Source organism: Misgurnus anguillicaudatus, chromosome 3, assembly GCF_027580225.2.
Source record: "Misgurnus anguillicaudatus chromosome 3, ASM2758022v2, whole genome shotgun sequence".
Classification (NCBI taxonomy): domain Eukaryota; kingdom Metazoa; phylum Chordata; class Actinopteri; order Cypriniformes; family Cobitidae; genus Misgurnus; species Misgurnus anguillicaudatus.
The window spans coordinates 13,094,613-13,121,106 of record NC_073339.2 but is presented as its reverse complement, the minus strand read 5'-3'; the positions used below and the strand labels follow the sequence as shown (position 1 = coordinate 13,121,106).

The 26,494-nt window shown below is 38.4% G+C and overlaps 2 protein-coding genes and 1 long non-coding RNA gene across 6 annotated transcripts in view; all 3 read right to left on the bottom strand.

Moving 5' to 3' along the window:
• Nucleotides 1–4,557: 4,557 nt before the first annotated feature.
• The window catches only part of LOC129445276 (uncharacterized), an 88,828-nt gene continuing 66,891 nt past the window's right edge, over nucleotides 4,558–26,494 (bottom strand). For all 4 annotated transcript variants that reach the window (XR_012365805.1, XR_012365807.1, XR_012365806.1 and 1 more), the window contains one exon: nucleotides 4,558–4,619. The gene's annotated coding sequence lies outside the window, so the exon portion shown is untranslated. The remainder of the gene's footprint in view (nucleotides 4,620–26,494) is intronic.
• Nucleotides 4,605–12,630, bottom strand: LOC129445280 (uncharacterized). The gene is made up of 7 exons (XM_055206451.2): nucleotides 12,583–12,630; nucleotides 12,298–12,359; nucleotides 11,462–11,625; nucleotides 5,644–5,795; nucleotides 5,485–5,546; nucleotides 5,084–5,250; nucleotides 4,605–4,993 (listed from the first exon to the last, which is right to left on the bottom strand). The coding sequence occupies exons 1-7, from the start codon at nucleotides 12,628–12,630 to the stop codon at nucleotides 4,902–4,904; spliced, it is 747 nt and encodes a 248-aa protein (XP_055062426.2). The 3' UTR covers nucleotides 4,605–4,901.
• LOC141359359 (uncharacterized) lies at nucleotides 22,574–23,901 on the bottom strand. The gene is made up of 2 exons (XR_012365801.1): nucleotides 23,620–23,901; nucleotides 22,574–23,237 (listed from the first exon to the last, which is right to left on the bottom strand). It is a non-coding gene; the product is annotated as an uncharacterized lncRNA (long non-coding RNA).

The window sequence follows — 26,494 nt, the reverse complement described above, 5'->3', positions numbered from 1 at the left end:
ATCACGAAATTACGTACCTATGTGACTATAGAGTCTTTTCTGTGACACTGAAGAGTCTTTTCCGTAACACTGACATGCTTTTCAGCCTTTTGTGTGAACATGTCACGCATTTCTGTTTACGTGTCACTGTCACGTTTGTTACTCAACTGTTTTGTCCTATTTTCTTTTCTTTATTGTCGATTCGGTTTAGGGTTAGATTTACATAAAATGACATCCTTACCCAATCCCAACTCTAAACCTAATGCCAGGCAACAATGGTTTAATATGACTTCCTGAAGCAAAAACCAAATCTAACCCCTAACGGAAGCGTCAATGGTTTGACAATAGGACAAAACAGTTGAGTAACAAATATGTGACAGTGACACGTAAACAGAAATGCGTGACATGTTCACACAAAAAGACGGAAAAGCGTGTCAGTGTCACTGAAAAGACTCACAAATGTACTTGACTATAGGTACATAATTTAGTGATACAGGGTTGACTCAAATTTGAGCCAGGAAGAATGGGCTAAAATTCTTCCTCAACGATGTGCAGGTCTGATCCACAGCTACAGGAAGCGCCTGGTTGAGGTTTTTGCTGTTGGTCAACCAGTTATTCATTCTAAGGGTTCCCTTGCTTCTTCTACTGCATTCTTGAATGTTGAATAAGTGTGTTCAATAAAGACATGAAAGATCAGATTTTTTTGTATAATTATTTTTAGACACATTGACACCTTGGATGAAGTTCAGATCACATTTATGACAAATTTATTCAGACAACCATGAAATTCCAAAAGGTTTACATACTTTTTCTTGCCACTGTATTTCTTTAAAACACGTATGTGTCAGAGTTTTATTAAACAATAGGTAAATGAAGGATTGATAACTTTCACAAGTATATGAATAAAGACTTTGTTGATGAAAATCGGGTAAGTTGTCACAAACACACACTTCTTGACAGTTACTGAATCTGAGTATGACACTTTCCTTATAATTATATCCTGATGATTCGAGGACAAAAGCGAGGAGGAGTGTTACATAATCAGAAAAACATTAGTATAAAAAAGGAGAACAAAAATTGTACAGTTATTACAGTTTATTGAACAATCATTTATTTTACAAAAGGTTTTAGACATTAAACAGAAGTTTGCTATTCAGTCCAAATTCACAACATTAAAATAATATTAGATTTACACATTCCTCATGAAATATATCAAGTATTCCTTTATCCGCCATTGAAGAGTTATGTCGTCAACTAAGAAAAAATATTTGCATAAAAAAACTTGTTCCTGATAAGTTTTTATGTTACTGTGCAATACCGCGATTATCCACTAGATACCCAAATTATGAAAAAACTGAAGCCAAAGCGTTATTTACTAATTTTAAACTCTGTGTATGTTTTGATAATCATTCTGAATCTGATCTCTAACAAAATTCATTCACAAAAATGCAATTGTTTCAGCGTTTTGCTAAAAAAATATTTTTAAAGAAAAAAACTCATATTTGAGAGTTTATAAGCAGAGAAAAAAATATAGATAGGATGAAACGTTTTTTTTCCCATTTGTTTTGTTTGTTTGTTTGTTTATTGTTTGTTTGAAAGCAGAGGATCTTTTCTTTCATTTTATATATTTGTATGTTTACATATTTTTAGAAGAAAATTTTCCTGGAAGGCATTTTGTGAAACTCTTGTGAAAATCACAAAAAACTTTAGCAACTTTAAAAAAAAATGCTGGCGAGGAATGAGTTAATAGACTGTCCAAACAGGAAAATTTTAAAACAAAATCAGTGTACTGTTCCTTAATTAAACCGACATTTAAACATTTTTGAGACATACACTTTTCACATGAAATTTCCAAATTACACAGGGTCACATTTGTCTACGCCAAGCAGCTAAAAACACACAAATATAATTTTTTTACTGATAAAACTGTGGTGTACTCACAGCATAATGTGTAACAGAATAAGTCCACTTAGTAACATTTCTTTAGTTTTTGCGTGTAAATGATGGCTGGTCGAGAACAGTCAGCCATTCTCCTCAATGGTAAAGATCCAAAATTGCACTGGATGCATTCGTGCTAACCTGGGAAAAAAACAAATATGAATTATTTTTCAGCTTACAGAACTGTGGTATACTCACAGTTAATGAATAAATGTGGTAACATTACCTATAAAAGGTTTTATGAATGGATGACCGTCACTGATTGCTTTTTGCATTAAATTACAATCTTTTGTCAGAAGAGGAGTTTTTACTACTTTTTTGCTGCCTGAGGTGTTGTTTCTAACAACAGACATATCTTTATACAAACGGAAAACATTGTTAAAATTATCTTAAATTTAAAACATTTAACACATATTATATAAAAGACTAGTGGTACAATCATAAACTGATGCAATTACAATGTCATATCCCTACTGAAAAAACAGCTAAGACCAGCATAAGGTGGTAACTGGTTTTAGCTGGTTTGAGGTGGCAGTAGCTGGTTTAAGCTGGTCCTCCCAGCCTGGCAAAGCTGGTAGGTCAGCTGGTCTTCCAGCCTGACCAGCTAGCTAGACCAGCTTAAAGAGTGACCAAAACACAGCTAGTCCAGCTTGCAATACCAGCTAAAACCAAGCTGGGAAACCAGCTAAAACCAACTCACCAGCTTATGCTGGTCTTAGCTGGATTTTTCAGTAGGGATGCCATAAAAAACATAACATTTATTTACGTAATCTCTCACGTTGTAGCGACTCGGAAATCAGCTGTTCTCCTGTAGTAGAAAGTTACAATAGAATGTCGCAAAGAAGCAGTTAATTTTGCGCATGCGCAATACGACGTCAGAATGCCATTGCCGTTCCACCAGAGGCTGTTGCTTAAAGTCCCTATTATCCACGCAACGGCAGCTCAAACGCGCCACAAAATTTTGTGCAGTCTATCACGCATTCAGACTTTAAAACAGCAAACAGGGAAAAAAAATTAAACTCAGGCCTTACATGATATCCAGCTAGCCATCTGAGTTTGCCATGAGAAGTGGTGGAGCACACAGACTGCAATTATTTGACTCTGTAGGTCAATCTGGTCCAAGCTTCTTAATCCTTTATTTATTCATCAATTAAATGCATTGTAAAGGGTGATTTTGTAAGGATAAAATCACATTTTTTCTTCATCTCAAGAAGATATTTCACTTGCTTTCACTGATCAGTAGCCTACTACAGCTAACACACCAATCTGCAACACGGTTATGAGACATATGGTCAAAGACATAAAAAATAATATTGATTAATTTGTAAGATTAAAAATATAGTCATTTATAATATAGTAATTTATTACTTCGTCACAACCCTTTTCCATCCTGTACCATCTGCATTCCTGTGCTGATAGTGATCAAAGACTATTGTCACAGCTGTTTATCAAATACAGTGGGGGTTAAGGGTGGTTTTCTGATTGGTCAGTTTGAATGTATCATGTTAGGTTTAGTCACATGGTCAAGGGATAGAGGATAAAAGTTTTGATTTTCATGAGCTCTAGGCTTTGGCCTTTTGCATTGGCCTTTTTCCCTTTGCTTTTCCTTTTCACATGAGTTCTTGGGTTTAGGCCATCAGGCCAAGATTTCAGTTCTCAATGGTGATTCTCTTTTTTCTAAACTTTCTTTCTTTGCTCTCTATATTATCAGGTAATATCTCAGATACATTGGAAACAGTTAATTGTACATGTATTAATTACCATTTCATGCATACATAGTGTAACCATTTCAATTATAACTTTTAGTCAGTGCTGTATTAAACCTTTTCACTCACAAATCTGTTGTTTAGTTTTGATTTAGTGTTAATACTTAAACGCTACATATATTTATATTCTAGCAATGCTCTCCCACATTTTTGCTATTATAACCGCACTTATTTCCGTTGTTGGTATAAGTTGCAGAAGGGTGATAATTTTACACCATCTTGCTGTTACCATTTCTCAGTCATTTTAGCGTTCCTACAGACTGAACCACTGTAGTGAATCCACCCTTATACATTTACAACATAAGTGGGAGGGTTTGGGGTGCACAGTCCTGCGCCCCAGGGCGGATCTGAAACCAGACAATTAGAGCTCAGGTTTTACCCTTTTTACTGACCTACATAGACTCTTATTTGGGGTGCGTCCCAGACACACACACACACACACACACACACACACACACACACACACACACACACACACAGGTTTCCATGTTTTGTGGGGACATTCCATAGGCGTAATGCATTTTATACCGTACAAATTGTGTATTCTATTCCCCTTACCCGCCCCATTCCCTAACCCCAACCATCACAGAAACCCTTCTACTACTTCACATTTTCAAGAAACATCATTCCGTTTGATTTATAAGCTTGTTTCCTCATGGGGACATCAAAATGTCCCCACAAGGTCACAAAAATACTGGTATTACTATCTTTGTGGGGACAATTGGTCCCCACAACGTGATAATTACCAGGCACACACACACACACACACACACACACACACACACACACACACACACACACACACACACACACACACAAACACACACACACACACAACAAACTACAAACAAAAAAGTTTTGATTTAAATATATATATATATTTGTGCAATTACTGTGGCATGGAGGAATGTTCAGAGTCGGTGTAAATGTATAAACCTATCCTCATTATTTCTTCAACTCAGTATACACATAGACATAACAAAACACAAAATGTTATTAGACATACAATACATCACACGGCTCTAAATATAAGACTACTGTTTCAGATAATCGTTACAGCTTATGACGTGTTGCACAAAGTACAATAAGTTGTTGGTTCTGAATGTTAACTAAATAGTACGTAATGAGTTTAAAAGATCAAAGATGACATGATCCATTATAATATGTTTTGATGTAAACATGTTTAAAGTTTTTCTTTGATTCTTCATATGAATGTGGTTATAGGTGGATCACTCCTGACAGCAGAAGTGATGCTAGACTCATCCACAGAACTGTAAGCGTACTAGTGATCACTTGAGAACTGGAGAACGCTGTAATAAAGTAAATATTTTTATATTTTATATTGCAGTGGAATACATTGATCATTAAATAAAAACACACATCTAGAAATATTTACTGACCCGTGTTTCCGGATGGGTCTGTAACTTTGATGGATTTCTGATCGATTGTGAAGGTGAAATTTCCATTTTTAATTCCTTGAATAATTGTGTTAACCACATCACTTGCTGCAACTGTACCGGCAGTGCTGTTAAACTCAAGTAAACTGTTCGTCACAATGGAACCTTTACTGAAAACACACAACAATTCGGGCTCAAATATTTTTTTAAATGATAAAGTAAAAATAACTGATAAAGCTGCCCTATAAAACCATGTTATATTATAAATAAACATTGAAACAAATAATCAACAAAAAATAATCAAAGATATAGGTAAACCTGCCATGATTGAATGGAAACAATTGATTTCTGATTTGTTTAAGGTTTTACTATTTTATTAAATTTATGACTAATAGTTTATTTACCTGAATTTCTGAATTAGCATTCGCATATAGTTTGTAAAACGTTTCTTGAAAACATTACCAAACTGTAACAGACAAAAGTAATAGTTATTAATGATTTTCATTAATTTATTTCTTTTAGATTGGATACATTTAAATATGACCACTGGTTACATATTTTACCTGATCAATGATTTTTGTTTGTAGAGTTGTAGCGTCAGATGAGGACAAATTTGACAAGGTGTCGTTGAAGGTGTCCACAATGCTGAATACTAAATTAAACAGTGGAGTATTTGAGGTAGTATTTGTGGTGTTAGTAGGTGTCACAGGTGTTACTGTAGAGGAGAATAAAGAGAAAATGAGACACATATCCAAGTACAGTATTTTAACAAATGGAAAACAAATTTCTAAACCAGTCTCATTGGACAAATTAGCATTTTTTAACCCAGTCATCTAAGCCACATATCAGAATACTAATCATTTTGTAGTGACACAATGGCAGATTTTTTTGAATGAGCCATCCATCATGGACAGCAATTATGTTCACCATAAATTAATCTTACAGTAATTACATAAATATAAGAAATTATGTATTAATTTAATTTAAAACAAAATGTGTTGTCCTTAACTAGACACAAAATGTGTTGTTTTAATACAGCCATTTAACAGTACATGTATACTGTGTGATAAAACAGTGTTTAATACCATTTGGGGCCATTGCATTTGGGGCCGTTGCATTTGGAGCCGTTGCATTTGAAGCCGTTGCATTTGGAGCCGTTGCATTTGGAGCCGTTGCATTTGGAGCCGTTGCATTTGGAGCCGTTGCATTATTAGCCGTTGCATTTGGCGCTGTTGCATTTGAAGCCGTTGCATTTGAAGCCATTGCATTTGGAACCGGTGAATTTGGGGCCGTTGCATTTGGAGCCGTTGCATTTGGAGCTGTTGCATTTGGGGCCTTTGCATTTGGAGCTGTTGCATTTGAAGCCGTTGCATTTGGAACATTTGCATTTGCATTTGGGGCCGTTGCATTTGGAGCAATTGCATTTTGGGCCGTTGCATTTGGAGCCGTTGCATTTTGAGCCGTTGCATTTTGGGCCGTTGCATTTTGAGCCGTTGCAATTGGAGCCGTTGCATTATGAGCCGTTGCATTTGGAGCCGTTGCATTTGGAGCCATTGCATTTGGAACCGTTGAATTTGGGGCCATTGCATTTGGAGCCGTTGCATTTGGGGCCGTTGCATTTGGGGCCGTTGCATTTGGAGCTGTAGCATTATGGGCCGTTGCATTTGGGGCTGTTGCATTTGGAGCCGTTAAATTTGGAGCCGTTGCATTTGGGGTAGTTGCATTTAGGGCAGTTGCATTTGGAGCCGTTGCATTATTGGCCGTTGCATTTTGAGATGTTGCATTTGGAGCCGTTGCATTTGGGGCCATTGCATTTGGAGCCGTTGCATTATGGGCCGTGGCATTTGGGGCTGTTGCATTTGGAGCCGTTACATTTGGGGACGTTGCATTTGGGGCCGTTGCATTTGGGGCCGTTGCATTTGAGGCGATTGCATTTTGAGCTGTTGCATTTGGAGCCGTTGCATTTTGAGCTGTTGCATTTGGAGCCATTGCATTTTGAGCTGTTACATTTGGAGCCGTTGCATTTGGAGACGTTGCATTTGGAGCCGTTGCATTATGGGCCGTTGCATTTGGGGCTGTTGCATTTGGAGCCGTTGTATTATGGGCCGTTGCATTTGGGGCTGTTGCATTTGGAGCCGTTACATTTGGGGCCGTTGCATTTGGGGCCGTTGCATTTTGAGATGTTGCATTTGGAGCCGTTGCATTATGGGCCGTTGCATTTGGGGCCATTTCATTTGGAGCCGTTGCATTTGGAGCCGTTGCATTTGGAGCCATTGCATTATGGGCCGTTGAATTTGGGGCTGTTGCATTTTGAGATGTTGCATTTGGAGCCGTTGCATTATGGGCCGTTGCATTTGGGGCCATTGCATTTGGAGCCGTTGCATTTGGAGCCGTTGCATTATGAGCCGTGGCATTTGGGGCTGTTGCATTTGGAGCCGTTACATTTGGGGACGTTGCATTTGGGGCCGTTGCATTTGGGGCGATTGCATTTTGAGCTGTTGCATTTGGAGCCGTTGCATTTTGAGCTGTTGCATTTGGAGCCGTTGCATTTGGAGCCGTCGCATTATGGGCCGTTGCATTTGGGGCCGTTGCATTTGGAACCATTGCATTTGGGGCTGTTGCATTTGGAGTCATTGCATTATGGGCCGTTGCATTTGGGGCTGTTGCATTTGGAGCCGTTACATTTGGGGCCATTGCATTTAAGGCCGTTGCATTTTGAGATGTTGCATTTGAAGCTGTTGCATTATGGGCCGTTGCATTTGGGGCCATTGCATTTGGAGCCGTTGCATTTGGAGCCGTTGCATTTGGAGCCGTTGCATTATGGGCCGTTGAATTTGGGGCTGTTGCATTTGGAGCCGTTGCATTATGGGCCATAGCATTTGGAACTGTTGCATTTGGAGCCATTGCATTTGGAGCTGTAGCATTATGGGCAGTTGCATTTGGGGCCGTTGCATTTTGAGCTGTTGCATTTTGAGCTGTTGCATTTGGAGCCATTGCATTTGGGGCGGTTTCATTTGGAGCCGTTGCATTATGGGCCGTTGCATTTGGAACCATTGCATTTGGAGCCGTAGCATTTGGAGCCATTGCATTTGGAGCCGTTGCATTTGGGGCTGTTGCATTTGAAGCCGTTGCATTATGGACCGTTGCATTTAGGGACGTTGCATTTGGGGACGTTGCATTTGGGGCCGTTGCATTTGGCGCCGTTGCATTTGGGGCTGTTGCATTATGGGCCGTTAAATTTTGAGCCGTTGCATTTGGGGCTGTTGCATTTGGAGCCGTTGCATTTGGGGCTGTTGCATTTGGGGCCGTTGCATTTGGGGCCGTTGCATTTGGAGCAGTTGCATTTGGAGCCATTGCATTTTGGGCCGTTGCATTTGGAGCCATTGCATTTGGAGCTGTAGCATTATGGGCCGTTGCATTTGGAGCCGTTGCATTTGGAGCCGTTGCATTTGGAGCTGTAGCATTATTGGCCGTTGCATTTGGAGCCGTTGCATTTAAAGCCGTTGCATTTTGGGCTGTTGCATTATGGGCCGTTGCATTTGGAGCCGTTGCATTTGGAGCCGTTGCATTTGGAGCTGTAGCATTATGGGCCGTTGCATTTGGGGCCCTTGCATTTGGGGCTGTTGCATTTGGTGCGGTTGCCTATGGAGCGGAAGCATATGGGGCGGTTGCATTTGGGGCCGTTGCATTTGGAGCCGTTGCATTATGGACCGTTGCATTTGGGGACGTTACATTTGGAGCCATTGCATTTGGAGCCGTAGCATTATGGGCCGTTGCATTTGGAGCCGTTGCATTTGGGGCCGTTGCATTTATGGCAGTTGCATTTGGAGCCGTTGCATTTGGAGCCGTTGCATTATGGACCGTTGCATTTGGGGCCGTTGCATTTGGGGCCATTGCATTTGGAGCTGTTGCATTTGGAGCCGTTGCGTTTGGAGCCGTTGCATTTTGGGCCGTTGCATTTAGGGAAGTTGCATTTGGAGCCGTTGCATTATGGGCCGTTGCATTTGTGGCAGTGGCATTTAGGGGAGTTGCATTTGGAGCCGTTGCATTTGGGGCCGTTGCATTTAGGGAAGTTGCATTTGGAGCTGTTGCATTTGGAGCTGTTGCATTTGGAGCCGTTGCATTATGGACCGTTGCATTTAGGGACGTTACATTTGGAGCCATTGCATTTGGAGCTGTAGCATTTTGCGCCGTTGCATTTGGAGCCGTAGCATTATGGGCCGTTGCATTTGGAGCCGTTGCATTTGGGGCCGTTGCATTTGGGGCCGTTGCATTTGGAGCCGTTGCATTTGGAGCCGTTGCATTTGGGGCCGTTGCATTTATGGCAGTTGCATTTGGAGCCGTTGCATTTGGAGCCGTTGCATTTGGGGCTGTTGCATTTGGGGCCATTGCATTTGGGGCCGTTGCATTTGGAGCTGTTGCATTTGGAGCCGTTGCATTTTGGGACGTTGGATTTAGGGAAGTTGCATTTGGAGCCGTTGCATTATGGGCCGTTGCATTTGTGGCAGTGGCATTTAGGGCAGTTGCATTTGGAGCCGTTGCATTTGGGGCCGTTGCATTTGGGGACGTTGCATTTAGGGAAGTTGCATTTGGAGCTGTTGCATTATGGGCCGTTGCATTTGTGGCAGTTGCATTTAGGGCAGTTGCATTTGGAGCTGTTGCATTCGGAGCCGTTACATTATGGGCCATTGCATTTGGGGCCGTTGCATTTAGGGCAGTTGCATTTGGGGCCGTTGCATTTGGAGCTGTTGTATTTGGGGCCATTGCATTTGGGGCTGCTGCATTTAAGACATCAAATTTACAGGTGGAATTCATGTTTGGGATAAAACAAGGAGGAAAATGTTACAGCACACTGGTAGTAATAAACATCCTTTAATGTAGCATCATTATCTAAACAAACTCTAAACAAATGGAAGACTGCTAACGGTTTATAATTTTCTGAAGTTTAAAGTACTAAACGAATATCAATCCATGTGCAACTCACTTGGCTAGTCTCATGCATTTGAGGAATATTTAGGCTGCTTTTTGCTACTATTTTCCATGGAATTTAATTTGTGAGACCAATGGTAATGGAATTTGTGAAACCAGTTATCTCTATTTGGAAGTGTAAGAGTTTTACATTTTTCCAGCATTTTGCATGCACAGGCTCATCTATTGTCTTGAAATGCCACTTACTGTATATGTAGAAAATTAAGATACTTTATTTGTGAGACCAATGGAAACCATCTGAACTGATAGAAAAGCTTAACTGAATTAAGAGAGTCCTCAGTCTCACATGCTTTTTCTTGCTTTTGCCAGTTTTCTTTATTTAGAGGTGTAAGAGTTTCATCTTTTCAAGCATTCTGCTTGCACAGGCTCATCTGTTGTCTTAAAATGTCTCTTACAGTTTGTAGGATATTAAAGATACTTTTCAAGAAATGTATTTGGTAATATGTAATAGTGTGTCAAACTTAACTGTAAACTATAATAAAAAAATATTTTCACTAAGAACTGAAATCTGTGACAATGGTAACATTTCTTTAGGGGGGAAATATAGATGCTTCTAGTACAGAATCAGTACAAGCCATCACTATGAGGGAAGATTGAAGTTTAAAATGACGACTAAACATACAAACAGGGTGGACTATAATCAATGTTTCTAGATATTGGGCTTTATATTTTTATAGTTCCTCAGAGTAGGACTGCCTGATAGATTACCAAAATGTAGGCAATAAAGTAGAGTTAGTAAATGAAGAGCTCAGGTGCAAAAGCTGGCAAACACCACAACCTTAAAAAAAATAGGATAGCGATATTGACCTACTGTTCTTGTCACGTATTAAATGTTCATTGAATACTTTTGTTTTAAATCCGTTTTACCAATACCAGTTTGCTGGCAGAATCAACTAAACATAGATTTTTTTAGCAAAGTCCTCTAAGTGTACAAAAACTATTCGAATGAAAGAAGGCATGTGAAATAACCGTGGATCACAATCAATCTTGTGTCCCTTTTGAGTACTTGGACCTGAATACTACCCGAATGTGGCAGCCACATGAACCATAGCACCCCCTAATGTGAAGTTCAGTTTCTTAATTTTGACATTCTCACATTCATCATTTGCAATGTTTATAGTTGCATATTTTAGTGATTTTGCAACTGTTCATGATATGTCTTGTGCAAAGAAGCGGATTTTTTTAGAAGATGAGGTTTTTGCCAAAAAATCTTGCAAGCACTTTGTGGGTTGTGCAGCAAAACTTGTAAAATACCAATGGATTGACTAAAGTGACATTTGTAAAATAAGGCATTTCAATTACTGACTATTAAACTTCACATTGCCATGATTGTTGGAGTAGACTTTCTTCCAGTTTTACATTCACATAAATTATGGTCATTCAAACACTGACCAGGTGTGGCAGGTGACGTAACGTTGATGGTGTCATTGCTGATTTTGATGGTCAGGTTTCCATTTGCAGCTGCATCAGTAAGGACTTGCTTTATGTCTGTTGCATTAGGCGTCGTGCCATTGCTATCAAATTGAAGGGCTGAATCTACCACAATAGAGCCACTCCTGACAATAAACAACCACAGTAAGACATGTGCAAAAAAATAACAAACTACTAAAAGAACAAATGATTTGTTAAAATACAAAGCTGCACTGGCGGCCGGTGACTTCTTTTTCAAGGCCGCACGATGCTCATCACAAAAGCGCAAAGCTCATCACAACATGTATGTATCCCGTCATGTGTGTGGTTTGTCATTTCAAAATATGTGCTCTTTGCTTCAGGTGAACCTATGTGCATCACATGTGATGTCAAAATAAGTTCCTGCTGCACACGTGTCTAAAGGGTTTATGATAAAAGAGACGCTCGCGGTTGCCAGATACTCACATAATCTTGTGTAATCAGAGTTTACTGTTAAGTGAGTGCCTTGTGAGTATTTTGTGAATGTGAGCATCTCTTTAATCATAAACCCTTTCGACGTGTTTGCAGCAGGCACTTATTTTGACAAGACATGTGATGCACATGGTTCACATAACGCAACAAACACATAATTTGAAAACACGAGCAACACACATGACACTCCGAGCACATATTTCGATTTTGCGCCCCTCTGAAAAGCAGTCAACAGTCGCCACTGCAAAGCTGTACAAAGTCACCAATCATTCGAATAAGTAAACAATGGGCCAACCAACCAATATACATGTTTAAAGTAATTTTCTACAATAGTATTAGATATTTACCTGAATTTCTTAATAACCATCCGGAGAAACTTTGGAAAACGCTTCTTGTAAACTGGCTCAATCTACAACAGATTGAAAACGGATAAAAAACAATATCTGGCTTAACATTCATACATCTGTTTTACTGTGGTCTTCATTTACAAGTAAATTACTCATTTTAAACCATTTAACTGTTTTTAATCGAATCCACTGCTTTAAAATGAAACCACTGCTACTAGAACTTAATAATCAAAAAAATTAAATACTGGGTTAATCTAACAATTTCTCATCAGAGACAAACATTACCTGAGTGCTGATGTTGCTTATGAGGGATAAGGTTTCTGGAGCATTCATGTTGGAGTAGGCGTCCTTGAAAGTATCAACAATGCTGAAACTTAAGTTAAACTCTAATGGAGTATTGCTATTGTCAGAGGCTGGTACATTTGAAGATGTCCCATTTGGATCTGTTGCATTTGAGGCCGTTGCATTTGGGGGAACTGCATTTGGAGCTATTGCATTTGGAGCCGTTGCATTTGGGGCCGTTGCATTTGGGGCCGTTGCATTTGGAGCCGTTGAATTTGGGGTCGTTGCATTCGGGGCCGATGCATTCTGAGCTGTTGCATTTGGTGCCGTTGCATGTGGGGCTGTTGCATTTGGAGCTATTGCATTTGGGGCCGTTGCATTTGGGGCCGTTGCATTTGGGGCCATTGCATGTGGGGCAGTTGCATTTGGAGCCGTTGCATTTGGAGCCGTTGCATGTGGAGCCGTTGCATTTGGGGCCGTTGCATTTAGAGCTGTTGCATTTGGGGCTGCTGCATGTGGGGCCATTGCATTTGGAACAGTTGCATTTGGAGCCGTTGCATTTGGGGCTGTTGCATTTGGAGCCGTTGCATTTGTGTCCGTTGCATTTGGGGCTGCTGCATGTGGGGCCGTTGCATTTGGGGCAGTTTCATTTGGAGCCGTTGAATGTGGGGCCGTTGCATTTGGAGCCGTTGCATTTGGGGCCGTTGCATGTGGGGCCGTTGCATTTGGGGTTGTTACATTTGGAGCCGTTGCATTTGGGGCCGTTGCATTTGGAGCCGTTGCGTTTGGAGCCGTTGCATTTGGAGCTGTTGCATTTTGAGCCGTTGCGTTTGTAGCCGTTGAATGTGGAGCAGTTGCATTTGGAGCCGTTGCATGTGGGACTGTTGCATTTGGGGCCGTTGCATTTGGGGCCGTTGCATTTGGAGCCATTGCATTTGGGGCCGTTGCATTTGGGGCTGTTGCATTTGGGGCTGTTGCATTTGTGGCTGTTGCATTTGGGGCTGTTGCATTTGGGGCTATTGCATTTAGGGCCGTTGCATTTGGGGCTGCTGCATTTGGGGCTGTTGCATTTGGGGCTATTGCATTTAGGGCCGTTGCATTTGGGGCTGTTGCATTAGTGCCCATTGCATTTGAAGCCGTTGCATTTGGGGCTGCTGCATTTAGAGACATCCCATTTACAGGTGGGATTCATGTTTGGGATAAAACAAGGAGGAAATGTTACAGGACACTCACCATAATAAATATCCATTACTGTAGCATCATTATCTAAATAAACTCTAAACAAATGCAAGACTGGTGACGGTTCATATTTTTGGGAGTTTAGAGTACTAAACGAATATCTATCCATGTGCAACTCACTCGGCTAAGAGTCTCATGCAGTATTTTCCCCGGACTTTAATTAATTTGTGAGACCAGTTTTCTCTATTTAGCATTGTAAGAGTTTTTCACTTTTCCAGCATTTTGCATGAACTGGCTATTGTCTTGAAATGTCACTTACTGTTAATGTAGAATTTAGGTATAGAGGGTATGCACATGATGTCACCATCAGCGAGAGGGACTGCGGTTACGCAAAAGACAGAGCGGCAGCATTTTAGTACAGAGTGACATCGGCGAAAACACGGTGAAAACCATCGAAATGGGAAAAAGCTGTTGTGCGATATACTGTACTAACAGATTAACAAGAATTCTGAGCTATCGTTTTACAGACACTGAAAGGATAAGTCAATTGATCGTTCACTCCAACATTCACAGACCACAGGTGGGTTGACAAGTTGCTAGGGTCACTACAAGCAGAGTTTTTACTTTCTACTTAAACGTATTTTTTCAAGTATTTGCATTTTTTCTGTGTTTTTCTTTGGAAAACATACATTCCAAAGCATATTATTATAATTTTTTTACTCTATTATAAATAATACGTTTTTGTTTTACATAATATTTAAGTACATTAACATACTTATACTCAAGTAAAATTACACAATTTTAATGTAATTAGGTATTAAATAAATTGTAATATGCAATATTAAAGAATACACAGTATGATTATATGCTTTAAAATGTAGTGAAGTAAAATTTTTCCCAATACAAACATCCTAATAAAGCACAGATGCTTGAAAAATGTAACTAATGTAATTAAGTATTGTTCACCTCTGCTATCAAGTCCAACTAAATTTAATTTAAGCTGATAATAGTCAGTTTTACTGCCATTTTGCAGCAGCCCCTGTGAAAACCAGCCATTTTGTTGTACGTTTTGCCACTCAACAGGGCGAGCTCTCGCGTGGTCAGGTGAAAAAGTGACGTCAATACATACCCTCTATTGTAAATAAAGTGTAGCGATCTTAACTGTAAACTACAATAAAAATCTAGACACTTTGTATAAAATTGGTACAAGCCCTCACTATGAGAGAAGATGAACGGTTAAAACAGTAACATAATATACAGACAGGATGAAATGTTATTAATGTTTCCAGTTATTGGCTTTTCTATTTTTATAGTTCTTCAGGGTACTTGATAGATAACTTAAGGCAACAACAAAGAGTTAATAAATTAAAAAATATACATTTGATATTTTCTTAATTAACTAGTTGTATTGATATTATTGTGAATGTTTATGAAAACATTATTATGTGCAAACACACACTGACCAGGTGGTGGTGGAGGCGCTGTAACATTGATAGTGCTATTGTTGATTTTGAGGGTCACATTTCCAGCTGCAACTGCATCAATAAGGAGTTGCCTTACATTTGTCTCATTGGGGCTAGTGCCATTGTTGTTAAACTGAAGTGCCCCATTTGTCACAATGGAGCCATTCCTGAAGGGGAATAACCACAGTGAAACGCATGCAAATGTACTGCGTAATTAAACCAATTTACAGCGTACCTATTTGTAACAACAGAGTACTTCTACAGTACGTACTTGTAGGTATAAGGAAACAATATGTTAAGTTTGGGATAATAAGGAGGTAAAAATATGGAAAATTATACATTAGTTATACTAAGTATTTTATTACTACAGGGTACCTATTGTAATATTATGTGGTATGTATGACTTAAGTACTACCGGTATTCGGATGGGATCAGTTTTACATAGGGAGGTGGGGTAAAGGAATTTTTATCAGAGCTTCTCAGTGATTTTAGTCCCGTCCAAATGCTCCATTTTAGTAATCATTACGGACAATGTCAGCAAAGATTACGACGACTTTTACCTTATCAAGGTAATGTGCACGTGATGATGAGAGGTGACGCGCCGCACAATTGAGTTACCCCTACCACTTTTGAATGTTTTACTGAGATTTCTACTCCCGTCCGAATTGACGATTAATATTACAGACGTTCAGTGGTACAAATTACATTACGCCATCTACCCCTGTAAAACTAATCCCGTCCGAATAGGGCTTTAGGCAATTAAGTCTATGGGGAAATTATGTATTGATTTTTTATGATTTTATTGTACATTTTTTATATTCCCTACTTACCTGATGAAAGCATATTGTATACAGTCGATATCTACGAGCCACGTCGGCAAATAAATATAACAGCACATCACTTTTATTTTAGAAGCCTATTACTAATATGCTTTTTATAGATACGTAACTACCGAATTTCCGCGGTTTATTTAAATACCCTCTCCTCCATAGATTTAGAGTAACATGTTTAAGTACCAAGATAAAAGATATTTATTTTGGTCCACCTACCTTTCATTAGACTCCAGTGTTTAGTGAAAGCACACCGACCGGTTGAAAGTAACCCAAATATTCAAACAGTTGCTGTGAACTAAAAACACCTCCCGGTTGAAAGTTTTAAATATCAAACGCTTCCAGTGGTCGGACTTGACGTATTTATTGTCGTATTTATTAAAAATATACTACAACCTTGTTGCGAGAGGTGGATATTGCATGACACACAATGTAACACAATGACACTGCATGGTTTGCTTTACCCCTGGCCCACACGTGTGTCACGCATAGCTGTGGTGCGGGGCTACAAAAGTGGTCGTTGTATTTGGGTTTCGGCACATTCCTGAATAGACCATTTTCCTGGCTTGGTGCCAAACACTGTTATATTTCAGTAGCACGGACGTTTTCAGTTTTGAAACCTGCAGGATGTTCATTTAAGTATGATGACCTCTTATATAACAAATATGTTAAAATTGATTGTTTGATTCACCGCTTAAAACTTTCTACACTATGGAGTACGGCTGCGAGTGATGTGTGCAGGAGCCGCATGCGTTTCAAACAATGTTTTTCAAGAAAACTGGTAAATTCACCTGGTAATTACACAGAAGTTCTAGTTCTTTTATTTATAGAGCACATTTTACACAGTCACCAGACCGACCAAAGTGCTGAACAAGACATACAAGTAAAAAACAAAACAAAATAAAACATGAGTAAACCGAGATTATAATAAGAAAATTGCATATAAGAAATAATTGAAATACAATCAAGCGCATGAGAATGTAAAGTACATAGATCAGTATTTGTCAGTTGACAATACACAAATGACATATGCCAGTGGACAATATGCCTAAAACAACACTATCTGCGTATGTCAGTTGACAATACACATAACTACACACGTCACTTAAAACACCTTTATACGTGATCATTGACAAAGGCTAGGGAAAACAAATGGGTTTTCAATAGAGACTTAAAAATACCTAAAGAGGAAGCAAATCTGATGTTAATTGGTAGGCTGTTCCAAAGCCTCAGACCAGTGACAGAAAAAGCTGTATCACCTCTGCGTTTTAATCTAGTGGAGGGGATTCTAAGCAAGTTTTGGCTTTTTCCAAGCAAAAGTGTCTTAGAAATTGTAAATCAATATATTGCTTTATGTGAATGAGTAGGCCGAATTTTCATCATTTTGAAGAAAAAACTCTAGACTACTAGATCCTGTTTTGAAAAGTCTTGGGAAAACATGTTTAGAATGAGTTTTGTGGATATTTATATCAGTGACTTTTGCTTTTTCAAAAACCACGCATAAACATTTTTCTCTCAAAAATACAAACATGTACATACATGTTGATAATATAATATTGTAGCCCAGTTTGTGGTGAACACAGTGTTATGAGACTTTTGCCATTAATATGTTTTTAAGCAACTAAAAAAGCATAAATGTCAGTGCATGTCAAAACTTCACCAGGGCCCTAAAAACCCCTTAGACCCCAGAGGGATAGTATAGGTAAAAGCACCTTATGGTCAATGGTGTCAAAAGCAGCGGTTAAGGGCGCACTCACATTATCCAAACCAAACCAAACCATGCCCCAGCGCGATTGTCACCCCTCCCTACTCCCTTAGATGCACCCACTCACACTGTACTTTTATCGTTCCGCGTCCGGGCGCGCTTTCGTCATTAAGATGCGATTGTTTTGAAAAAAGCAGGAAGTAAAGGTCTCTCTTAACACTGGAACCCACCGTAATGATAAGTCTGTGTTTTTATTTGGAGTCGTTTGGTGCGCGATTACAGACAGCCCTCTCACATGTCATCATATTGCTTAGTTTATCTGTCACGTGTGCAGCTCGGACATTCACGTAACCCCGCTGCTCGCATCAAAAGGTTTTTACGGAGGCAGATGAAGGCAAGTGGTCGCGCAACTGACGTCTTCACCATTTGAATCACGCTCAGGCGCGATTGCCACAGCCTTCCACGCCTGAGCCCAAGTGAACCGAGCTCCGGCCCACCTCTGCAACTCGGCCGCGGCGCGATTAACCAATCAGAGCGATCACACTACTCAAACAAACCAGGCTTTAAGCCCGAGCGTGGTTTGGTTTGGATAGTATGAGTGCACCAAGTCTAGGAGAACTAAGATCATGTAGTCCCCTGAATCAGTGGTAACCAAAATATCATTGAACACTCTCAATAAGGCTGACTCAGTACTATGGAGAGGATTAAAACCATATTGAAAGCGTTCAGAGATGTGGTTAATGCAGAGAAAAGACTGTAGTTGATGTAACACTACACTCTAAAAAATTTGCTGTAATTTTGCAGCTGGTTGCCAGTAACTTACTGTAGAAGATAAAGTAAAAAAGAGTTTCATGTTCACTTAACGTTGAACAAAATGTTGCCAGTAAATAACATAAATGTAAAATCTACAGTAAGTTACTGGCAGCTAGTTGCCAGTAATACCCATTAATACTGTAATTTCTACAAACATTTTTTACGGTGTAGTTATTATAGTACCTTGGAGATAAACAGAAGTACAGATATTGGGGGGAAATTATTTAACACAGATGTATTTAGGGAAGGTTTTTAGAGCAAAGGAGTGACAGCTGCCTGTTTCAGAGCCGCAGGGACCACACCAGTAGCTAAACTCTTGTTAATATAAATAAGTAATGTGAGGGCAAAGTGACTCCGTGATTAGCTTGAGATATCAAGGGTTTATTTTGTCATAAGGACACAATGAAGGTTTAAGAGAATTTATAATTTCAGAAAGTTGTTGTAATGAAACATGGGCAAAAGTGTCCCATACACAAGAAGTTTGATGGGTATCAAACTTGTCCAAAGGCCACTGTGTGGTCATGTCACTAAAAAGAACATTAAAATCCAAATGGAAATGAAAGGAATAGACTCTTGAGAGTTTGACACCTTCGCGTGGCAACGTTATATTTTGAAGAGAGAGAGAGAGAAAATTATTGGCTTGTGGTCGGAGATCATAGTGTTAGAAATGGTGAGCTCAGAGATCAATAGCCCATTCGTGAGTACTAGGTCCAAAGTGTGCCCCTGTATATGGGTGGGCTCATTAACCCATTGTTGGAGGTTAAAAGAGTCTATCAAAGTTAAAAACTCCTTTGACAGGGAGTTTAGAGGGCAGCAAATATGAGCATTAAAATCTCCTAGTAGAATAAGGTGGTCACAGATTGTTGTGATGTCCCCTAATAAATCTGTGAGTTCGAGAATAAACTTATGAACCATATGTGGAGGGCGGTATATCACCGCTATCATAATCAACACAAGAACCAACAAACAAAATAACTACAAAGGATTACAGACATGGTAGACAGAACAGAACTTCAAAATAAGAGACAAGACTAGGAACACACAGAATGAGTTCATAATAGTAACAAGCACCACTTTAATTTACAGCCCGCAAACCTAAGAGTTAACTGGTAACTCCTTATATATACAGATCAAAGAGGTACAAGTTGCTATTATTTTTATTGTACTTGCCTTGAAACACAGATAATCAAATTAAAGCGACTGCACTTTTGCTATTATAAAATAACAAAATAAAAGTGATATGCTGTTATATTTGCAGACGTGACTCGGAGACATCGACTGTATACAATAAACTTTCATCAGGTAAGTAGGGAATATGAAAAAATTCTAAATAAAATAACATAAAAATCAATAGACCATATTACTCAGACGTAAGTCATACTTACCACGTAATATTACAGGTACATTGCGGGTCGTAATATAAAGTATTACCAAATATTTACCTGAATTCGCGAATCAACAATCTTTGGAAGTTTGGAAAACGGCTTTTGTAAACTGGCTCAATCTACAACAGATTGAAAAACAGATTAAGACACAGTATGACAGATATCCATCTTACTTTACGTCAATCTATTAAACTTTGGATTTCATTTACTAGCAAACTACTCATTCTAAAACATTTAACTACTAAAAAACTTCTTATTAATTATTGATAGGCTGGAAAAATTACAAGGGACAAATATTACCTGCGTGATGATGTTGCCAATCAGAAATAAGGTTTCTGGAGCACTCATGTTGGTGTAGACAGTCTGGAAAGTGTCAGCAATGCTGAAACTTATATTAATCTCTCTAGGTGGAGCAGTGATGTTGCCAGGGGATTGCCCATTGCCAGGCACGGGTAGGATTCCTATTTAGGATAAAAGAAGGTGGTGATTTAACATATGAGGATGGACTTAACCAGGAGTTTTTAAACTATGGGTCGAGACCCACTTCTGGTTCACACATTGGGATAAGGTGGGTCGCGCAAGGTCGCTTAATTGGCTACAGTGATTTTGATATTTATTCAAAAAGTTATATTAAAGCAACACTATGTAGTTTTTCAACCTTTAAATAATGTCTCTAAAATTATTTCAGTGATAGAACAACTTTTAACTGGACAAATTCTACTGCTGCTGCAACCTGAGCAGCCTCCTAGCTGCTACAAGCACACTCTGAAAGTCGAGGTGGAGGGTAGAGCACACAGCCCCGCCCCTCCCCCTGCCTGTAGAAGAGTGTCTGATACCAGGCACTGTTGCACTTTTCAACCACATGGGGGAGACGTAAGTCAATTTTACATGGAAACTACATAGTGTTGCTTTAATTCTGCAATTACACTTACATTTCTTTTATAAAATGACAAGTAATATAAAAACTACTCAATTGTAAGAGAAAAATGTGTGTTTTGCTCATATTTACATCTAAAAATGTGTTGGTGGGTCCCGGTATTTTGTATAGCCTACTCATCTAAGGGGGTTGCAAAATGAAAAGTTTGGGAACCACTGGACTAAACTGTTTAAGTAGGCCTACTCTGTAATTTGTGTAGTTCCCCAGGCTACAAGACGCTTGACATACTTTAATTTAACTTAACTTTGAGGCTGTTTACACTTGTCATTAACATGCGTTTTCATCGATCGGATCACAAGTGGACCCCTTACGAAAATTAACCATGGTTTTACTGTGGTAAAAGTGTAGTACCCATGTTTTTTTGGTGTATTGATTACTTCGAGCAAAACCATGGTTTTACTACACTAACCATGGTTTAACTATGGTTTTTGAAAACCATGGTCAAAAGCATGGTTACTTTGTGGTTACCACGGTTTTACTACCGTAACCATGGTTTTTTGGTTTTAACTGTAGTAAAACCATGGTTAATTTTCGTAAGGGACGACGTTAATGCCAGGTGTAAACTGTGTTCAAAACGTTTTGAGTTCATCCACTTTCAACCACTTTCAACCACATTCAGAGGTAGTTGAAAACCCTTTCGATCGGATTGCTTTTGTAGTGTAAACGCACATGTGGTTAAATGTGTTCGAACAGCCACACGCGACCACCTTTTCTCCACCCATTTATCTAATCTGAGGTACTAAACACAATGTTTTACGTCTTTTCTGACTTCTGACGCGAACACACAGTGTACCATGCTATATTTAGCATTTAAACGCGAGCAGGAGTAATGATGAGTTTATATAGACGCAAACTAATATTATGCCAGAGTCCGCTGCTTGTGTTTTAAGTAAACATGCTGCACAGTGTTTCGTACATGCATATGTTAGAGCTTTCTCTTAATTTTCAGTGCAATTGATGAAATAGGATCTCACAACTTTCACACACTCGCAAAATGAAACTGCGGAGATCAGCCGCTTTAGTTTTATCAATGAAAGGCTAAAAATAGTGCTGCACACTGTGTGTTCGCACCAGAAGTCAGAAAAGATGTAAAACAATGTGTTCAGTACCTCAGATTAAATGGGCGGAGAAAAGGCGGTCGCATGTGGCTGTTCGAACACATTCAACCACATGTGCATTTACACTACAAAAGCAATCCGATCGAAAGGGTTCCCAACAAACATTTGGACGTGTGATGACCGTTGAAAAGACGTCCGTTCGTCACGTCCCGTCCGCGTTGAAAAATATATCCAAAATGAAAGTTGAGCCGACGTCTTTGACGTCATCTGGCCGTGAATTACACGTCTTTTCTGCACGTCCCTGGACGTCTAAATGCGCCGTATTTTGGATGTTTAAATGTGTTCCTGCATAGTTTAAATATATGTTTTAAGCCCTCATATAGCAAACATGTGGACGTTTTATGACCGTTGAAAAGACGACCCTTCGTCACGTCCCATCGCGGTTGAAAAATACCCTAAATTAAAGTTGAGCGGACGTCTTTGACGTCATTTGGCCGTGAATTACACGTCTTTTCTGCCCGTCCCTGGACGTCTAAATGTGCCGTCTTCTGGATGTTTAAATGTGTTGCTGCATAGTTTAAATGTATGCATATAAAATGAATATACACCCATTGTGTAACATCGTGAAAGGCAATCAATTGTATTGAGGTTTAACACATATTCACAAAGGTTCAAAATCAGTTCAAAATTGGTCCAGTCAGACCTGAACGTCCATAAACCGTTTTAACCACGTGTACTTCACAAACACATTAAAGAATACATTATTTGTGGCCATAACAAAAAAAGAAGCATGTTCTGATTTAGCACTTTTTATTTTTTTTAACCATTTAACTATAATAACAACTTCAAAACACTTTCTATAAAGGGATAGTTCACCCAAAAATTAATATTTAGTCATTTATTCCCTCTCATGTTTCAAACCTGTATACCCTTCTATGTTCTGCTGAACACAAAGATATGTGAAAGAATGTTTTTAACAAAGCAGATCCCACAACCCATTACTACAATTGTAAAAAAAATATTGACAGTTAATTGGTTGTGAAGTTACAAACATTCTTCAATCTTTGTGCTCAGCAGAAAATATAAAGGTATACAGGTTTAAAACATGTGGATAAGAAAATTATAACAATTTTCCTTTTTTGGTGAACTCTCTCTTTAACACATCACAGCTGTTTGGCTTTTTTGGATCCACCACCCCCAGCTCTTCCTGGAGCGTGCTTGAGGTGGTCTGCCATAGCTGCATCTATTTCCGAGTCTGTGGCATTTGGGCTCCACCTCTTCACAGCATCTGAAGGAAGAGAAGAATATGTTTCTTTTTAAAATAAATACAATTAAAATTTTGAGGTAAATGACATGCACTTACTTTCAAAATATTTATGGTCTACAGCTAAAATGATATATTAATATTATATATATTATTGTACAAAATATGCTCTGCTTTAAATAAGTGTTAGATCAGTTGTGGGGGATACAGCATTTGTCCCCTCCCTCTACAAAACCACTGTGGTGCCCTTGAGAAAGACCCTTAACTAGGTGTGTCAAAAAATGAACAGGATATTTCTGATAAAGACAGGTGAGCTGTGATGTCCCCTGAATAGATCAAGCATAACAATAAAATTACAATCAATATACAAGAACAAGTTTTTTTAGATCAACATTCCCCAAATTACCTTGAATAACATAATACAAAGGTGTGCCTTTAAAAGACTTCTTTTCCAGATGTCCACCACCCCTCATATTGAACTTTGCCATAAGACAATTTGACATCATTCTGTGAAAGAAATGTAAGATTACTTCACCTTAGACAAATAACCTAAAAGGTCAATAAATCACAATTAACAGTAATGAGCAATTGCATACAATGTTTAAACATACACTATGTGTTAACACTTCACAACTTCACTTGTTTCATCTACCATGTAACAAGTGCTATGAACTATATCCTCATCCCTAACTTTGGGTGACAAGTAACGGCTTACACTGAAATTATGTTTTGATTTCTTGTTTTCAGTATGGCTGACTGTTTAAGTCATTACGAACATTAAAACTTCTCAACAAGTGATGTGTGACGGATTAAATCCTGAATTGAAGTAATATAAATAGCTGGGTTAATTATGGTGGTAATCAATATATATTCCTTAAATATTATGCAGGATTACACAAATCAAGAGTCATAACGTTGTTCACGCAGTCTCTGACAGAATATCCACCAACTCAGACAGTTGCTGGACCTAAATGTGAAAACAATTGAAATAATGTTATAGAAAGATAGATGGAAATATATATACATAGTCTTTATGTCACAACTTACGCAGATCACCTTGTTATCAACATATTTGATGTATTCATAATGCAAAATACACAGTCATATAGCATTTTTTACATGTTGCATTTGAAGCTGAGGCCATAGGTGAAGAATCAGGTAGTCTCCATCCGGTAATTTTTTCGTTGTGTTACCTCACCTGTACAAATAGAGTTAATTATATGGTAGTGTAAAATATTAACAGTAAATCACTTCACAGTGTAATACTGCATTAGTTATGAAATCAGCTGGCTGTACTTTTAGGTCTTTGTGGTTGAGCAATGACAGATATTATGAGCTCTGCATTTGTAACTATTAACTCAGATTCAGAGAAATGTAAATATGTTTATACTCTTAGCTTTGTTGTCACTAATGTAAAATCTTGCATGACACCTTGCATGTAATTTCATTAAGTACAATAAACATACACATGCACAATGTAGTTTAAAAAATACATAGTAGTGTAAAATATTAAAATAAATCACTTTTTATATCAAAGTTTTTGGATATTATGTTGACATTCAGGCAAAACCCTGACTCATGGAATACATTTTTACCTAAAAATGAGAATGACATTATAAAGGCAAAAGTGTATGCACTTAGGAGCCAAGCAATGTGTTTGTATAGTGTGGGAATGCACCAAAAAAAAGCATCAGTAGCACGTACGTCTCATAGTGTCACAGCTTATTCTAGGGTATAGATCAATCACACCATTGTGATACCGATGTTTACTGTCATGAAGTGTGCCTGTGTAAACAAAATACACCAAAACAATTTATATACATTTTTGAGTTTCATATCAAAATATATAAAAGTCATTTTTGAAAGAATCATGTTTTTTCGTAGTATTAAGCAAAAGCAGTCAAAAACTTACAACTTAATGTAGGGTAGACAAAGTCAGGGGTCGGGCACGCCTCATCTAAGTGTGGTGGACACAAAACTTGATCTTTAGCACAAACAAGGACATATGAAACATTAGAACATTAACAAATGTGTAGACTGTTTAAGTCATATCTACAAAAATTCATATCTACAGTTTTCCATACCTTTTTTTATTGTTTGTAGAATGCACATCTTTATTTGGTTTGTGTTGACCTTCAACTGTAAATAAAACGAAATTGTAATTAATGATATTAACTCCACAATAACAACTCCAATTTGTTAATGTATTTTCAAACTGAGGCATTTACCTGACTTGGGTGGTTATATTTTGGAGGGTCTGTGTAGGACACAGTGCCTTTAACAGCTTGTTTATTTTTATTTGGATGAGGTTTTGCTTTTCCTTTGTACAAAACAAAAGCAAAGGAAGTTAATCAAACAAACACTTCTGCTGAACTTTTGATGCAGAACAGTATTTAGTGTTTTGCATGTGCAATGTTTAGGCAATCAAATCATTGTAATTCCATTAATGCCAAATAACTTTTATTTTTCAGATAATTTACTTTCTGAAAGAGACTTTCAAGAGGCTACATTAATAAGTTACTTTGACTGTATCCTTAAACATACTTTATACCATGTATAAGTTCAAAGTACGTTAGCTTTTAGCCTTCTAGCTAATTATTGCAATACTCAGTGTGGACAATTCTGGCAACGTTTATTTCGGAGCCTTCGTGTCAAACAAGTAAAACTTAAGCACGTTAATCAAATAATACACAATGTACTTACCCAACGCTCCTCGTGTTTGAATGTGAACTTCCGGAAGAACGCGTGACGTCACCACTCTCTCGCGAGATAATCTGTCCTATCGCGGGATTTTGTAATATCCCCAGATTATCACAATATTTCTTAAATTAATAGCAGTTTTTAAAATTACATCCAACTCAGACCTAAATGGTGACCGGATATGTATCTGTTTTACATTTATATGCATACATTCAATAATACACAGGTTGGAATAATGACTAAAATGCAGTGTGGCTTTGCAATCACACTGGGCACTTTGTGATTATAATTTATTTAAACAAGATAAAGTTAATATATTTACTTTGTATACAAATCGTGTATTTCATAAAGATAGTTCTGTTTTTTTCCTACTAGTCTAGTCTAGACGTGTAAAAGACGTTAGTGGACGTCTATTCACAACCTCTTAAAAAATACTTTTTGCACTTAAATTAATTATTGCAGTATTAACCAAGGTGTAGGCACAGCATTTGCATATTTCACAATGACTTTATAGAAGGTTTATGATTTTTTATAGAGGGTCATGATGGACTATAAATGCACGTGTAAAAGACGTCACCTAG